At 42.0% G+C, this 18,196-nt stretch overlaps 1 protein-coding gene across 3 annotated transcripts in view; it reads left to right on the top strand.

Annotated features, from left to right (window-relative positions):
* LOC125021188 (transcription factor COE1-A-like) overlaps window positions 1-14,843 on the top strand; it is an 81,353-nt gene extending 66,510 nt beyond the window's left edge. For 2 of the 3 annotated variants that reach the window (XM_047607144.1, XM_047607142.1), the window contains exons 12-17: window positions 7,253-7,318; window positions 7,442-7,604; window positions 7,887-8,069; window positions 8,623-8,820; window positions 9,826-9,894; window positions 11,336-14,843. In XM_047607144.1, the coding sequence (XP_047463100.1) occupies window positions 7,253-7,318; window positions 7,442-7,604; window positions 7,887-8,069; window positions 8,623-8,820; window positions 9,826-9,893 (678 nt within the window). In that variant the 3' untranslated portion in view covers window position 9,894; window positions 11,336-14,843. The remainder of the gene's footprint in view (window positions 1-7,252; window positions 7,319-7,441; window positions 7,605-7,886; window positions 8,070-8,622; window positions 8,821-9,825; window positions 9,895-11,335) is intronic. The other variant, XM_047607145.1, reaches the window with a different exon arrangement.
* The last annotated feature ends 3,353 nt before the right edge of the window (window positions 14,844-18,196 follow it).

The raw sequence follows: 18,196 nt of genomic DNA on the forward strand, positions 1-18,196 counted from the left end.
CACCCTAGCACATGTGTTAGCAATTGTGTGTAATGTTCATTATCACTGTGGGAACATATTCAATCCAGCACACGCACAAACTTCACACCTAAATGGATTCGCTGCCTTCACTTTGTGTGAACTGTATTGTTCATCATAGTAAATGCTGTTGTCAAACAATAATGAGCTCATTGTGGAACTGGTGTAGGAGCCCTCAGTCAGGAAGAAAGCTGCCTCATTTGTTGCAGTACAGGGACAGACAGGGTTATAACTAAAAGCCAGATTTGGACTGAAAAGCTTAAGTATTATAGATAATCACACTTTGGTTGGCTTACAAGGTTATGATGAATTAGGTTGTTAACAGATTAGGTAAAAAATGATTCATTCCAGCGATAGGATCCGAGGAATGATGTCCATACCGGATGACTCCAGTGGTCCCAGGTCACATGTGTTGCTAGAGTTTAAAGCTAATGCAGGACACTTTAAACAAAAGAGAAAATTCACTGTAAGACTTTCATGCAGGATACTGAACTTTGAGGCGCCTTTTTATACCGAGACCTCACCATTCACCATGTCGTTGTGCACAGATATTATCTCTTTCCCCTGTCAAAGGTCGCAGGAATAAGGAGCATGACTTTCATCAAGTTTGTCCCTGTCGTGTCCTCCAGCTCAGTCTCAATCATTAGTGAGTCGCAGCATTATTTAAAGTATTTGTGGAGGCATGTGCGATACATTTTATCTTATGAAACAGGGTCCTCTCAAATCATGATGTGTGTTTGCATTTGTTGTAGATGTGCATTTAGCAGAACAAAATAAACTGCTGTGTAGGAGTCAGATGTGGAGCAGAGGAATGCAGTCAAACCCTCTGAGCCAATTTAACTCGACTCGAAGCTCTGCTCAGCGGGCATGATGCACACTTTCTGTAATGATTTTTGGAAGTGATGTTGGAAAGAAATTGGTTTATAAGTACCTCAAGAGCCAAATATTAATCTCTTACTAATTAACCCAATCCACCAAAAAGAAAACATTAAAAAGAACAACTTTCCTTATGTCTAACTTCCTCGGATAACTGCTCGAGTTTATTATGAGCAGAATGATGTCACACAAGATGTTTCCAGTCAGAGCTGCAGTGAGAACAGTCAAGCTGCTGCAGATGCAACCAGAGTAGCTGGATCCATCGATCTGGGATCAGATTCAACCAACAGATGACACAGAGGTTAATCAGAGGTAAACGTGGAGTAACTTCCAGAAACGTTTCCTTAATGATCGAGAACATGTTTTGCGGGAGCATGAGAACTGAGACACGAGTTCATAAGTGCACAAAGGGACACGTCACTGTTTTTTCAGTCATGGCGCGCACAATGAATGAATGAATGATCACTGAAAATAGTTCAGACACTTCTGAAATCAAAACACCAACGGATGCCAAAGATTCTCAAGAGTCTGTAATCCCGCATCATGCCTGCTGTTCGTCTCAGTTCGCGTCTCTCATGTCTTTCTTGGACGGTGCTCTCAGCGTTTACTGTCTGTCTGCCTCGTGTTTCTCTGAGCCAAACAACCCAGAAAACTGACATGGAAGCTTTTAAACTTGCTCTGAACATACAGCCCCAGAGTTGGACGTGCTGTAGACGCTCTCAGTTCAGATCAAAGTTCCTCCCACATTCCCATAACTGTTTCTGTGTGCACTGTGTGTGTGTGTGTGTGTGTGTGCATTGCCTGGTGATTCATCACTGTGTAGCCTCGTGGTCGATTGAACCCCGAGACTTTATTACCGCTACCCACCAGCAGTCACCCTGCGCACTCGTGTGTGAGTGAGACGGATCGCACGCGTATTTATCTTATCTTTGTTACACGGATGCCGCTTGCATGTAGGAACAGTGTGGAGATATTGTTTTGATTTGTGCGAGAAAGTCGGGACGTCTGAGCGTTGATGTTATAGATTAAGCTTGGGTGTTTTGGTCGGCGCCAAAACGCGCACGCTCGGCTGCTCGTCTTGAGTATCGATCAGCCCGTTTATTGAAGTTATAGGAGTTTGTTGCCAGCGCTACAGAGCAGACAGGCAGAGGAACAGACAGACAGACGGGGCAGTGGAGTGTGTGAGGGGATTATGGCACCAGTGGACAGCCGATTCTATAATTGTTCAGTGAACATTCAGGGGGATTTTGTCGGCTACACACACACACACACACACACACACACACACACACACACACACACACACACACACCGGTATTCAGCTGCCAGTTTGTGTCACTGTGATCTCTTCAGCATCTTTCCATATGTGCACATACTGCTCACGGTGAAGCCTAAAGACACGTACAGGTTCATTCAGAACAGCCGAGGAGCACTTTTAAGTTCAGTTAAGTTCAGTTAAGTTAGTGTCTGGCACTTTTGTTGTAGAGAGCCTCAGTAATAAAGAATATTTTCAGGGATTAAATGTTCAGAAGAATGTAGGAATCTTGACTCTTGATGGTCGGCCATTGGTTTGTGTCTGTGGCCCCAGTTTTGGTGGTGTTCTTAGCACCACTGGCACCAGTCAGACCCCTGTCAGCAACTTTTGAGACGATTCAGCATCTGTGATGGAACAATCAGATATCTCTGTGTGGGCTCAGAAAAACCTCTTTACTACGGTGGTTTTTAGTTTTTCCCTTCCTCTTCTTAACCGAGGTAAAGTTACGTTTCAATTCAGTTTGTCTATCTACTTCGACATAAATTACATGTACACATGGGTTTCACAGTATAGGTTACAGTAGCTGCTATTTTGCTAAGCCTTCAGTCTAAATGACTAGCTAGCATAAGGCTAGCACAAGACTTGGTTAACTTCAAACTTCATTCATTTGTAAAGTGGTGTTGGGCGTTTTTGCGATCAAAGTTCACATTAATGATGCTATGACTTTATTTTTCCTACATAAAATCTTAACAAACATCAAAGAGAGACGTACCTCACATAATAGGGAAAATCCTGAATCCCATAACTTTATCCGTTGTTGTTCAAGGTGGAGGAAACGGTGGAGTTTCCTCCGCATTTTCCTGATCCTGCACTGCAGCCGTGGCATATTTTAACTTTTAATCCAATTTTATTCTCTGTTATTGCCAATTCCCTATGACTGAATATTGGTTAGATGTAGCAAACATGGCGCCCATGAAACACGTGACCCGCTCAGAACCAATCAGCACAGCGGGATAGCTCAGATGGTCCATTCTCTAGTTGGACAGACTCTCTCTAATATTGAACACAGGCTACTGCCACCTGCTGGTATGACGAGTTACCTCCTTTCTGCCAGACAAGCCGGTCTTTGTCTCTGGTTGGTATTGGCATTCAGGTTGGAGTCGTTGACCGGTGTGTGTCACCATCGTAAGGCCGGTGACTTCCTCTGGTGACTCACTCAGCTGACATCGCTATGCAACTCGTGTTGATGATATCATGCATTACTGAGGTCATGTCATCAGCCTCACCAACATGAGTAATCCCAGTGATGCACGGACACACCTTCATGGAACTACTCAATATATATATATGTGTGCGCCACTTAAATTCATGTGTCGACATGACTTCAGTGAGGAGATGAAATCTGAAACCGCGCTGTCCCACAGCGTATGTATTAAGAGAAGATGTTCCCCCAAGGATGCATGCGTGCACACATGTCAGTGCCTCGGTATATGTGCGCGACACGGCGATCCCACATGTAAAGTATGACATCATATCTGTGCTAGGTGTGACCCCGCATGTACAGCATCCCTAATGGCACATTAGAAGTGGATCAAGCGGCTAATGTGCCAGCATTAGGGAGGAATAAGTCATGTGTGTGTCGTGTCTGCGCCGCCCCCCCCGGCACACGCACTTCACGCACACACACACATCTGACCCCCACAGATACTCGGCTCAGCATTTCCTGGTCCTAATGCATACAACATGTGTGGGTCTGTGTGTGTGTAATGTATGGTTATCACATTAGCGCTGGTCATAACTCAGACAGTAAAAGCACCTAGACGCCTCCTGTTATTCTTTCCCTCTGCCAGCAGATCTGTCTTTTCTTTCATTCACCTCCTCCCTTCTCTCTCTCTCTCTCTCTCTCTCTGACTGCCAGTCGACCTGTTTGTCTGCATATTCACCTCAAACTGACAGGAATAGATTATACTAAAGTTTTAAAAATGTCTTGAGGCTGAGTTATATTAACTCAACCGGGGGAATGTTTTGTCCAATCAGATACCCTCGCCGCAGCTTTTATTTATTTACTTATTTACTTTCAAGACGAGAAGATGACATGACAGACGAGTCCGTGTCAGTAATGTATTCCATAAATACTTGACAACAGATGAAGTGTTTGCACGAATCAAGCGGGGATTAAAGCTTTGAAATCCGCCTTTATTGCGGCAATTAGTGTGAACAAGGGAAATGGAAAACGAAACATTTCAGAGTTGGTTCCCGTCACTCTTGTCATATCTTATCACCGTCTACAGTAAACTCAGACAGCAGCTGATGGACAGGAACATGAAGTGGAGGGGGTCGGTCCCAGCGCGCCCCAGTAAGCACCGATTTTCGGTGGTTTGCATGTCAAAAACATCCAGACGTTTAAATCTGAAACCCATACACACTCAATAAATCACAGCTTAATAGAAAAGACCATGAGACGGGGCTGAAAGCTCCAGGAAGGCGAAGATTATGTTGTCTCTCTGTAAATAGACCTCAACCTGTTACCACCTTTAACAAAATGTAGCTTTTTAAATTTAAAACAGAGGCCCTCAATGTTTTTCAGGTCAAGGTCCCACAAACTGATGAGAGATTAAGTAGAGACCTGGTTCCCAGCTTCAAATATTCTTTTTTTGTCAAACGCAACATGAAATAAAGAAAATAAAACAAGACAATTTTGGCCTCATGGGATCGAGCTGCACTGTTGCCTTCTCTTCTGCTAATATTGCAGCATGCTCTGGGATTTCACCTGGGGACTGACAATTGCGCGGCACCTGAGAGAGTCAGAGTGTAAAATGCGACCTTGTGATTGGTTCGGCAGCATTAGAGGCGGGGCCTACGGTGTACAGGAAGCTTAGATTGACAGGTCTAGTGTGGTGCGCTGTTGAGACAGCTCCTGTATCGCTGAATGAGTGAAGTGCTGATTGAAAGATAACGTCTTCTACCTCCATTTATCTCTTTACTGAAATATGTTGGATTCATGTTAATATGTATTTAAAGAAATTTTGATTTGTGGGGGAAAAGTAGAAAAAATATATAAAAAATGTCTAATCAACCAAAGATTTTGTGACTCCCCCCGTTGTACCTCCGCGGACCCCTTTAGGGTCGTGGACACCCTGTAGAAGACCTATGATTTAAAAGAACAAAGATAACCAAAAAAAATATTCAAACAATTTGTATTTTAGTTGCTGCAGCAGTAGTTGTTCTCTTATTTGTTGTAAGAGTGCTTTCACGGTGAAATGGTTTCTCGCCTCATCGATAGAAGCACGTACTTGTTGACTCATGATCTGCTCGCTGTTGTAAGTCCAGTGAATTCTTCCAAGCTTTTCCATCTTTTTTCTTCACTGTGAACGCCTACACTCACTGAGATGCAAAGCACATTCTCTCTTAAACCAAGTATCCCAGTAATATCCTGACATCTGCGACATGAAAATCACCATTTGAGCATTTTCATAATAAACATGAAATAATCTTTAGGTTTTGCACCGTAATTAAATATTCTCTATTGAGTTTAAACCTTCGGGATATCAAACCTGGATTATTTTAGACTTCTTAGTCAGTTTGGAGACACAAATGACGCCGGCACCATCAGCAGAAACCCATCGCTGATGTCAACGTAACGGAGCTGGAAGCGTGATTAATCTGTTTTAGGCACAGGGTAATCCGAGGAAATAATGCTTTCTTATTTACAGACGTATTCAACCTGCGAGTGATTAATTAGGCAATCTGCGTGTCTAAATATGAAAGACAAAAACAGACACGGTACTTAAAGTGCATCGATTGCAGCAGTCAGACGCTTTGAGTGATGCAGCTGCAGCGGCGGCCTGCAGACCTGATAATGATGATGTTACCAGAAGATCATCTTTCCTTCCCGTTTATCAGCTACTGGCCTTACTGGAACCATTCAAACATCCAGGATCAGGTTTCTGTGTGAGTGTGTGTGTGTGTTTTTGTGTGTGTTTGTGTGTGTAGCTCAGCTCACCAGTCTAATAATGAGAGGTTAACAGAGAGCCAGCCTGGCCATAATAATGTGTAAAAGATTGAATTTAGCACTGTGGACAGGCACACTAAAACTGCTGACTGGCTCTGTGACCTCTCATATCCTCCCCCCCCAACACACACACACACAAACTGATGGAGAGGCAATATGTTCCACCAGGCGCAAACTTACAGGAGAGCGCACACATGCAGCCAGCCTTAAGTATGTGTGTGAGCGTGTGTCACACAGCGCAGGTTAATACTGTGAAGCAGAGTAATTTTCTCTCTGTCGCCGGGCGGCCTCATGCTGCGGAAACGACAACACATTAACTGTTAAACAAGACACCTTAGACCCCGGGGTGGGAGTCGGGAGAGAAAGAGGGAGAAACCGGCGAGGGTGGGTTGAGTGAGGATGAGAGGAAAAACAATAAAGAGACCTTGGAAAAAAAGAGAGAGACAGAAAGAGATGGTGGGTGGAGAAAGTGGGGAATAGAATTCCCATTGGGGAGGAAACACAGGGAGAAAGGGAGGAGTGGTGGAGAAGGAGGTGAAAATGGACCACAAAAGCAGAGGAGGAGGAGGAGGAGGAGGAGGAGGAGGAGGATCGTGCGTCATGAGATTAATAAAATGTGAATCAAAATCCAGTCCTCATTGTTGATTTCCTACAGTTGCCCTGCGTTTGCAGATGCATTTTAGTTTATAAAAATAAAATGTTAAAAAAAAAAAAAAAAAAAACATCAGCAGACGAGCTGATTCAGTTCATTCATACTACTGGATTATTATGAATTAATTGCAACAACAACGCACAGCAGAAGAGTCTGTAGAGCACTTTGGCATATACTTTAAATACCTGTCATTTTAAGATGTCATTAGGAAGCACTCAACACCAGATAATCTGCCTTTAAAAGGAGTGAAGAGCCATTTTATTTTTCACAAATCGGTGGCGAAATGGAAGTTGGTAGATGGTGCGTTCAGGGACTGCACATATGTGTGTGTGTTTTTTTTACTTGTAAATTTGAGCTTTTTTAGACACATAAGAAGAAACATCTTCAACTGGTGTCACTTCCACTGTCTTCAACTTTTCCTGGTCTCTTTCCATGTCAGGAGGTTATACTGAAGAGAGCAGCTGACCTGGTTGAAGCCCTGTATGGATTGCCTCACAATAACCAGGTAGACACACACACACACACACAATCATCCACATATGGAAAGTGTGAAATGTGTGAACGTGTGAAAGCAGTAATTTAGTTCTGCTGTTGCTGTTTGTTCACGGCTGCTTCGTTCTTCGTGCAGGAGATCATCCTGAAACGTGCGGCGGACATCGCAGAAGCTCTCTACAGCGTCCCACGGGGACACACCCAGCTCTCCGGATCAACCCACACAGGCATGATGGGAGTCAACTCCTTCACCGGGCAGCTGTCCGTCAACGTCTCTGAACCTACACAAGCCAACCAGGGTGAGACATAAGAGCATCGATTGTTGTATATCTAGAAGTTAATCATCACCAGTTCTGACCTAGAAAACCATATTTGCAGGGACATTTTCAAAGAGTCTCACCAATTTTAATTAAATATAGTAATAATCTAATCTGATATGTAGCAATTTTTTTTTGATTCTTGTCTAAACCTGTGCAGAATGACCATCTTTATAACACAGATGATACTCTGATCAACAGTCCTACGCTTCTCCTTCATCACCATCTTCTTCTTCTTCTTCTTCTTCGCTGTATTTCCCGCAGGCTATGTGCGCAGCAGCAGTAGTGTGTCACCTCACGGCTACGTGCCCAGCTCCACACCTCAGCAGACCAGTTACACCTCAGTCACCAGCACCATGAACGGCTACGCTAACAACGCCGGCATGACCAACCTGGGAGGCTCGCCCACTTTCCTCAACGGCTCTGCAGCCAACTCGCCTTATGCTAGTAAGTGGCACGCTCACTTCCGTGGCTTACATTAATTACAGGTGCTTTACACGTAGACACTGTACCCGCACGAGCAAAAAGCAGTGTTGTTTTCAACCACACACAAGATGCCTGTGGACAGAAGTCTCAGATCTGCCGTGCGGAGATTCCCCCATGGGGCTTTCTGTCGCCGCGTCTTCAAAAGCAATCGTCAACTCCCAGCTCATTGCTCCATTTTGTCCTCCGTCCATCTCCTCCCTCCTTCCCTCACTGCCTTTTATCTGACAGCCACACCTCTTCTCCTCTCTGTCGGTTAATTGCTTCCTATTTCCATTTAGTGGAAAGGAAGGAAGAAGACGGCGGAGAGAAAGGAGTGGAATGAAGAAAAGAGAAATGCGGAGAGATGAATTTATCTTTTGTTTGCTGAAGTGTTGATGATTAGAGAAGAGCTGAATGTAGTGTCACTATTCATAAAGGACATTTCATGAAACACTCATATCAAAACGGAGCTTGAAACATTTCATATACTGTATAACGTGCAGCTCTCTCATAACCGCGTTTCTCGTCCCTCCAGTTGTCCCATCCAGCCCCACCATGGCCTCCTCCACCTCCCTCCCCTCCAACTGCTCCTCCTCTTCTGGTGTCTTCTCCTTCTCTCCGGCCAACATGGTGTCAGCGGCCGTCAAGCAGAAGTCTGCCTTCGCTCCGGTGGTCCGGCCCTCGTCCTCCCCTCCACCCTCCTGCACCAGTGCCAACGGCAACGGGCTCCAAGGTAATTTACCATGCCAGTCTGTCAGCGAGATGATTAGAGGGAGGATTTCCCCAGCAGGTGATTTTTAGGCTCCTCTGGTGAATCTTTGAAAGTGTTTTGAGCCGGTGTCGCCATCCATATATCCTTACCCAGCTCCTCTCGCTGTATCTGATCAGACAGAAGGCAGATAAATGCTTTAGAGTTGGTCTTATCTGCAGTATCTCAACGTCCACTGTACGGATTAGCACAGGGGTCTTCAGCATTTTTCAGGCCAAAGACCTCAAACTGATGGAGAGATTAAGTAGGGACCCCGTCCCTAATATATGTGTTGTATATTAAACTAGTGCTATTTATAAATGCACATTATTATCATTAACATTTTGCATTCAATGTTAAGCTATTCAATACACAATACACAGGTCCAAATATTATTATTATTATTATGTCAAACGTGCAACAGTAGGGTAGTAAGTATAAAAAATGTCTAATCAACCAAAGATTTTGTGACCCTCTTGCAGTCCCTCCACGGACCCCCTAAGGGTCGCAGACCCAGTGTTGAAGACCTGTGGATTAGCATTTTATGTGATTTTGTTGATCCTCTGGTTTTCCTCTGTTGCCCTATTCTTGCCTGTCAGTGAAACACAACAAAAGCCACTGAATCGATAATTTGGTGCAGAATTTTAACAGCGTCACCAACTTTATTTAATAAAAAATAATACTAACAAATATCAACTGTTAAAGCGCAGCAGCATGTTAGCATTTTCATTGTGAACATATAAGCATGCTTGCATTAGCATTCAGATCTCTAACACAAGGCACCTGTGCCATGTTTCAGTTTCTGTCATTTTATTTTTTATTTTGGCGAGAGCAGTTTTATCGTTTTTATCCGAGTCTTTGCTGCTGCTTCACTGTTTGGATTGATTTTATTTTGTTCCTTCTCCCCTCCCGTCTTTTTCTCCTGACTTCTAACCTTTCCTCTTTTCGTTCCTCTGACCCTCCCTTTGTCGTTTTTTCCGTTCCTACCAGATCAAACATTTGTGGACTCTAGCAAGTACTCAACAGCCAGCTCTCTACAAGGCCTGGCCTTCACCTGAAGTATGTTCCTCTACTGTTTTTCCTCCTTCGAACCCTGTTGACTAATCGCATTCGCAGCTTTCGACTAATTTCCGCTTCGGTTCGTCATGCCTCACATGTTCCTGAATGAAACTTCATTTTCTCATCAGTTTTTTCTTTCTCTTCTCCGTCATCTCCCTGCTCAATTCTTCCATCCACCTCTCATCTCGTAGATACAGATCTGATGCAAGTCGAGTCGTTTTGTTGCCTGGTAACTCCTCCCTGTCCTCCTATTGGCTGGGAAGACAGGCAGGAAGTTAGAAATTTACAGGAAAAAAAATATATATTGGAACAGAGACTTTATTTCTCAACATCACTGACTTTGTTTAGCAGTGTGTGTGTGTGCGTGTGTGCGTGTGTGTGTGTGTGTGTGTGTGTGTGTAGAGGGAGTATGTGTGGGGGTGTGGGAACTCAAAGTGTAGCCTCAAAGCACAACTGAAATAAACACACCCCACTTAGTGCTACGCGCACGCACGCACACACACACACACACACACACACAGACACACACACACACAGGCTTTCCACTGTCACACACACTGGTTGATCACACACTGGCAGCTTACTAGGGAGCGATCAACAATGACAGCTGTTCGACTCTCCTGACAGTTTATACCGTCAGTGTACCTGCCCTACGGTGTGTGTGTGTCTGTGTATGTGTGTGTGTGCGCACCGTAGATGAAAACAGAGAAAACTGGAGACTCGACTGAAACAATACATTTTGTAGAGTTTAGTCATGCTGGCACTAAAACGGAATAATTTTCTCTTAAAGTTTTTATTCCCCGTGAAATTGAAATCTGTTTATTTAAATATTTATCCCGTTTGCTGCATGTTTGTGTGTGTGTGTGCGTAGGCCCATGTTGCTTATGTCATAGTGACAGATTTATGTGTTTAGCGAAGGCTAGGGCGCGAAGCTAATAGTTAATGGTTGGGTGGTTAGTCTGCAGGAAATGAATGGAAGTCAATGTAATGTCCTCTGAAGTGATGGAAACGCGACTACGTGTGTGTGTCACTTTTGGGCTGAGCTCTGCTTCTCACATGTTGACACACACATCCCTCGGGTTTAAAGACAACACATGCCATGATGCAATCTGTCAGGCACACATTCAAACATACAATAAAACGCGCCAACTGTTGCTGCGCAGGACTAAATATGTGTGTGTGTGTTTTTGTGTGTGTGTGTGCGCGCAGCATCGCCAGCTTATGTGTCTCTGCTCAGTTTTGCTGATTTATTTGTCTATTGATGTTCTAAATGTCGCTGCAGTCACACAGCTGCACAGATGGGAAAACATGCTGATGTATTTACAAGGGAATTTTTTATGATGATGGAAATATTTGGCCGTGTTTTAAAAGTTTTTCTTCTCCTTTTCTCCCCCTCCTCCCCCTCTTTCTTCTCCTCCTCCTCATTTCCTCCGCCCCGCAGCGATCCCAGGAATGATCGTCCCACCCATGTAAAGGTGTGCGTGCATGATTGTGTGTGTGTGTGTGCGTGTGTGTGTGTGCAAACCGCGTGTATGTTGAACCAAGCACACTCTCGCCGATCTCTCGTGGAGGATTCGGTGAGAGTCGAGACTCCGGTCGGGGATGGAAGCAGCCGTCCCGATCTGAAGGAACAAACCCAACTCAGGCCCTTTCTAAAACAAAGAACAACTGCAAGAAAAACTGAAGAACAACAACAACAACAACAAACAAAAAAAAAAAGAAACTGTTTGCAAGAAAATAAGTTGTTTAGACTTTATACACCTTGATGCTTTTATAGGAGAACTGCCACGCCTACATTATGACTCTCCATGGACACAGGAAGTGTATTTATTTTGAGAGATAATCCACTTCCTCCTTTGAGTGATTTGTTTTTTCCTTTCGTGCAACAGTTAACGTGTGATAATCATCTTCTAACTGTAACTTACATGAGGGACTTTCTATTTATGAAGTTTTGTCTTTACTGAAGGAACATAATGTGAAGAATATCTGACGGCGACGGTGGTAGTGATGAGTCAAAACGACGATGATGATGATGATGAAGGAGTCACGGGATTTGTGAAGGGTCAAATCCAGCCAACACAGACGAGCCAAAGCCAGACACACGCTTTCACTTCTCTTCGCCAAATCCATGCCATTGTCACTGAGAGCTTCTCCTCTGCATCGAATCATTCAGCTGAAAGCCTGTATCTGTAAGATAGCTTCATTTAATTTACTCTGAGCTCGCCTCATATATGCCCGCCCTGCTGCTCCCATGCGCTCCCATTTCTGCAACGTTCAAGTCTTTCAGTCAACAGGAGGTGAAGAGAACATAAAATGTGTCAGTTAACAAACAGCAGCCTTATTTAGTTACACCGTGCAAGATTTAAGAGAGAAGTCAGACTTGCTCCAGTGCTAAATCAAGATAGATTTGACAATATCTAAATGCAAAAAGGCCATAAAAGAAAGCACGGAGTTATGTGTGTTGCTGGGCGCCAACAGCAGCTTCACTGTTGAGGATTTGACCCGATAACTGCCACCGAGTCCCTCCATCGGCCCTGTTACCATATCTGTTTTAGAGTCGGACACGGCCACGGCGACCTCTGTAAGAGGGGGAACATGTCTTAAAAGACTGCTGCCATTTTCACTTTGATTCTGTTGTGTGAGATTTGCTTTCTTGAGTTTTGTCTGAACAGATATTAATCTGTTTTTTGTTCTTTTTTTTTTTTTTTTGGTTTGCTGTGATACTTAACATTGTTACTGTGATCAGCCGGCCAATCAGATTGTGCTTCTTCAGTTGCCTTCTCTCTGATCTGGCCTGATTGACAACTCAAGTGTGTCTTATGTGCTGCGCTGCAAAGAAAGTCAAGTAAAAGAATTTTTTTTTTCTCCAAAGTGAAAACGTTTGAGACTGTCGTCCCAAGAAAAACAACTGCTTCAATCAGCGGGCTCCCTTAAATGCCATATAGTTTGTTTATATGACCGCTGGTGATCACACGACTGTAATTATGACAAGAAAACTAAAAAAAAAAAAAGAGGTCATGTGATGCCGTTATAGAGCAAGACAGTCTGTGCTGGGGCGGATGGATGGGTCAAAAAAACATTGGACTACCATATATTTGCTGTTTTCTACCAAAAGGCAGTTGACCCAGACATTTCCTAAACCTAAGTTGTTTTTTAAAAAAAATAAAATAAAATAAAATTAAATATCTTTATCGACACTAAACCCCTATTTACTAGTACTAATACTATTATGAGATCCTCCAATAATAAGATACAACAACAAGAAAACTGACATTTTGTTGTTAAAGATGGACAATTTTCAGTATTTTTTACATCTTTCTGTAACTGGGGTATCATTTTTCTATATCCTGCAGATAAAGGACCTTTTTTTGCAGCGCAGAGCAGTTAGCCAGCGACATGTCTTAAATGCCCGGTGTGTGAAAACTAGCTGACGGTTGGTTGTAAAACACCGCTGCTCTTTCAGCCGAGCAGTGTGCGTTGCTCGACAGTCTTAATTCATTTATGAAAATTTTGCCAAAGCCCTTATTTGAGACATTGATGTTCATACAGTCTTAACGCCACAGTTTCCTCACTGTTCTATACATATTTGTACGTCTTTCAGAGCTTAATTAAAGCACCAACGTTCAGACCTACAGCAGGTAGTGCTCTCAAACACATTCTTATTGTTTGTTTGTCATTCAGGTTTGTAATATTTGCCTCAAACAGGAGTTATTTGACAGGTGGGTGGACACAAAACCTAGCTAGTATTAGCAGATAGCATCCATTAGCATCTGGATCGTCAGCAGCCTGGATGTTACTGCTGAGGAAATGGAGGAGAATATTTAACATCCCACACTCTTTAAATGAAATGAGTCCTACAAGACTGCGTGAGAGCGTAGTCTGAGTAAAGCGGTTATCAAAAACATGGATGAAGGAAAAGGGAAATTGTTAGAGAACCTGAAAAATGTATCAAATAAAATGTCTTAAAATGTTCATTTGTTTTCTGAAGAAAGAAATAATTGAAACCCTGAAAAAAAGAATCCTGAAAACCCCTTGAACGTGCCCAGATGTTATTTTCTCATATGAATGAATGAATGTTACATGAATACATCGTATTTCTTTTTGTATTATAGTGTCTGTCTGTTAAAAGCCATTCATCCACTGCTAATTTCAATCAAACTAAAAGAAGCCGTGGTGTTTTTATTTTGTTGCTTTGTTTTTTTTATTAAGGAAATAATAGGATCATTTTGCCATGTCGTTGTTCATATCATTCTTGTCGAGCATCGTTTTGTTGCATTATGTAGGTGTAGAGAATATAACTATGACCATTGATTATCTGTGTTTGTCTTCCATGTGATGGATTTTGAATTTGCCCAGTGAAGGCTGACAGCGATGAAGGAAAAGTCTCGTCTCTCCTGCGACCTGCTTCAGTCGCGGTCTTCTGTCCTCTCTCTGCTCCCTTCTTCTATTCATTTCCCTCTTTGCGACATTAATAATACGTACGTCTGTCTTCCTTTTCTTCCGTCCTTCACTTTCCCCTAAGAAAATGAGCCACCTATTTATTTTATCTCAAATATGGGTCTGGAGACCACTCTTCTGTTTGTGTCTACATGTGAGAATGCCTGCGATGGAGTGTGTGTGTGTGTGTGTCATGATTTTTTTCCTCTGAAAGAAAAATGTGATGTTTAAAATTTGAAGGATTTTTTTATTATTATTATTATTATTATTTAGTACATGTATAAATACCTGTACAGGCAGGAGTAAATAGCTGAAGGAATTAAGATCCGAAGCACTTGTGTAACAACGGTAATAACATTTATGGTGGCTTGTCTGCGTTCAGGCTCAAAGCGATGGGCATCGTTCATACACACATTATCAGCTGTATCAGTGTGGGAGGAAGGAGACGAGTTCAGAGGAAACTACTGTAAAGATGATAATGTTGATTTTTTTTTTTTTTTATTTTGAACTTTGAAGTGTAAAATAACTTTTTGACTCACTATATTTAATTAAAGTTCTTTCTTCTCTGTGAAAATATGTGTGTTTTTGTTGCCCTTGACCATTTCTCACGCCCAATGAAACGAGAGGAAAACACCAAAATATTGTTGGTGCAAACAAGGGACCTGAGATGCACTGAAGCAGTTTTGAGAGGAGAGTTTTCTAACCTTTATAGAGCTAATGCATATAGACAAACATTCACACTTTAGAATCACCAATGAACCTAACGAGCATGATGGGAAGAAACCAGAGTATCTGGAGAGAACCCAGGCAGAAACAGGGAGAACAGGAAAACTTTGCACAGAAAAGCTCCAGTCAGTCGATGGATGGAAGGACTTTACATCTGGACCCGTCACAGTAAAAGTTTTTTGTCCTTTTAGCTGTTTAGAAATCTTTCAAATGTCAGGCTCAGTACTACGCATAACCAGCATAAATAGGTGTGACCTGGAAAGATTCATTTTGACATTTTTTGCAGTTTTGCTTATTCACATGTCAAATGCACGTTTAGGTGTTTATTTCATACACTTTGTCTGTGTTTCACCATTCATTTACTCCTAAATAGGCTATGTGAGGTATATGAGGTACTGATGTGAAGTTCCTTTTCTCTTGCAGAAGTCTGTCTGGTCCAAATATGGTCACATCCTTTGTACTGGCGATCAGTCATGAAAGTAGAAATGCTGATCTGAAGCTAAACTCTAACTCTCGATTCCTGACTTTTTTCCAAGAAGAAAATTACAGCTCCAATTAGCACGAAAAGTCAAAGAAAAGGCACATGAAGCAGAGGAGAGGGGAAGTCAGACTCATCTGAGTTCATCTGGCCTCAAATTGTCGTTTGGTAAAAGGAGACAAGGGGGAGATGATCAGCAATGGATCATCATTCATGTTTCACACTTGAATGAATTTATTGAAGATTTGATCATTATATATGTTGATATGATTATATCATATGTTTTGAAGGATAAGAGTGGTTTTGGTTTCCAATAAAAATATACATGCTTTTGCAATGTAAAACTGTTTTCTCAAAATTAGTTGAGAACCAGCTACTCCACTTCAGTAGCACTTACACATACCAAACTTTACAGTTTTACTCCTAACTACATTCTGCAGGTATTTACAGAAGAGATTTTAATATAACATTCAGAGCTTGATTTTTAGAACATTGTACTCCTAAAAAAACATGACAAAAATGTATTTCTTTGGACAGTATTTTGTGATTTATGGAGTGATAAAAAGAGATATCCAAAATCCCCTCTGTTAATACCTGGAAATCTAATATGTTAACAAAAGGAAACAAGAATTTTGAACCTCACTTTAGCCATTATTAAGATTTCTGTTCTGGAACTGTACATGCAAATTAACACGTGTTTAAGTAGATAACTCCTCATTTGCATATTCAAATATAAATTCACAGAAAACTTATAATATTGTATTTTTGTGTAAGTAATCAACTGGAGAAGTTTCACTGTGATATCCAGTAGTTACATTTTTTTACGTTTTCACCTGTAGTGTCTTAAATTAAGTAATTCCTGCTTGTTTTTCACTCTGTCTGCTATTATTATTATTATTATTATTATTATTATTATTATTATTATTATTATCATTATTATTATTTTATCACCTGTAGTGTGTCACACTAGAATACAATCATCGCAGTATATGATCATCTGACCATTCTGATTACTGAAAACTAATCTTTTACACTTTTCCAGACAGTTAAGCATTTATAGCGTAGCCCCGCCCACTTCTTTCCACTGGCCGGAAAAGAAACCACAGCCCACACTTTCACTGTTGAATGATGAGCGGCGGTTCAAGGTTCACTTTCATTCATGACAGTTCACAGTTACTAGCAGGTGAAGTGAAGTCTGTTCCTCACACTTAACCCCATCATTTATTTATTCAGCAGGTTACGGTTTGATCGGTTAGGGTCCAAGTCACTGAAATAATTTATGATCCAATAAACACACACACACACACACACAAAAAATCTATTTACTTGTTATGAATTTGAACGTCCCATACGAGTGAATGCTTTTTTGTGCGGCTACAGTACAACCTTGAATATTAATGCATATTGATGCATTTCTTTTACCTCAAGCATCTGTCTGCAAACCGATTTTAGCGAAGCACCTCTGTGAATCACAGCAAAACGAAAATATGAAAACTGACACTTTGGACTCTTTTCGAAAATCAATTTTTTATGTTTGTTTTTTGTCATCTGCAGAAAAGTTCTTCAGAACTCTCAAAAACCTTTCTACAGTTTCAGCGGTTTTCCCAGTGTCATCAGAACAATGGAAACTGAAGCATGCACACAAAAAGTAAAACCAGAGATCCAAATGTGAAAAGTGAAACAGCGTGGCTGAAATATGACTTTCACAGGACACCGAATTCCCTCTTCAAATGTTAAACTTTCTCTTCCAGTAAAATCACACAGTTAGAGAGGTCCTCTGGGGTCAAACTGTTACACAAGACGTTGTAAAACTCACAGACAGGGAAGAGAGGATTTACTCACTTGGTGAATTTGTTTCACTATTTAATTCTTTTTGTTTTTTATTTCCCTGTTTTTCTGTCACATCAAGCTTTTTCCGTCTCCAGCAGCTCTGATGTTGAGCAAGGCTACCAGCGCTGCCAACAGTGTGGTCATGTGTGTGTGTGTGTGTGTGTGTTCATAAACAATACTAATTCTCTGGTGAGACCCGTTTCTGTAATGAGACAGATGGGCCCTGCCTGGAGTTAGCTATCAGCATGGCCACAGGCTATGAGTGTGGGAAAGGCAGAAAGAGTGTGAGGTGTTGTTCTCCTCTTCCTAGCCCGTGGGCTTAATCAAAGAGGAGCCACAGATGTCTTATTGACACCAATTAGTTTCTGTCTTGTGGCGCGCACACACACACACACACACTAAACACGCACATACACACACATTAATAAACACATTAATACACACAAACATTTCTACCATGTGAACTCACATCCGCATTTTTTAGATTTCATTTGATGTGAGTAAGTTGATTTGCTTGAGAGACAAATGCACTCAATATTCACGAAAAAAATAAGCCATACCAGTTCGATGGCTTGTTGCCTTTTTTCGTGTGTGTGTGTCTGAGTGATAATACCGAGCCTGACGAGACAAGACTGAAGACATCCATTAGCTAATGGATTTCTCCACGTTTTTTTTTTTCCTCCCCACCATCTCTCTCTCTCTCCTTCTTTCATCCCTCTCATTCTCCTTCCATCACTGCATCACACTCCCGGTGCACTTAACCCCATCAGGAAGAATCACACGCACACACACACACAGACACACACTCACACTCTAACCCTTCCTCTTCTT

The sequence above is a fragment of the Mugil cephalus genome, chromosome 15, assembly GCF_022458985.1.
Source record: "Mugil cephalus isolate CIBA_MC_2020 chromosome 15, CIBA_Mcephalus_1.1, whole genome shotgun sequence".
Lineage (NCBI taxonomy): Eukaryota > Metazoa > Chordata > Actinopteri > Mugiliformes > Mugilidae > Mugil > Mugil cephalus.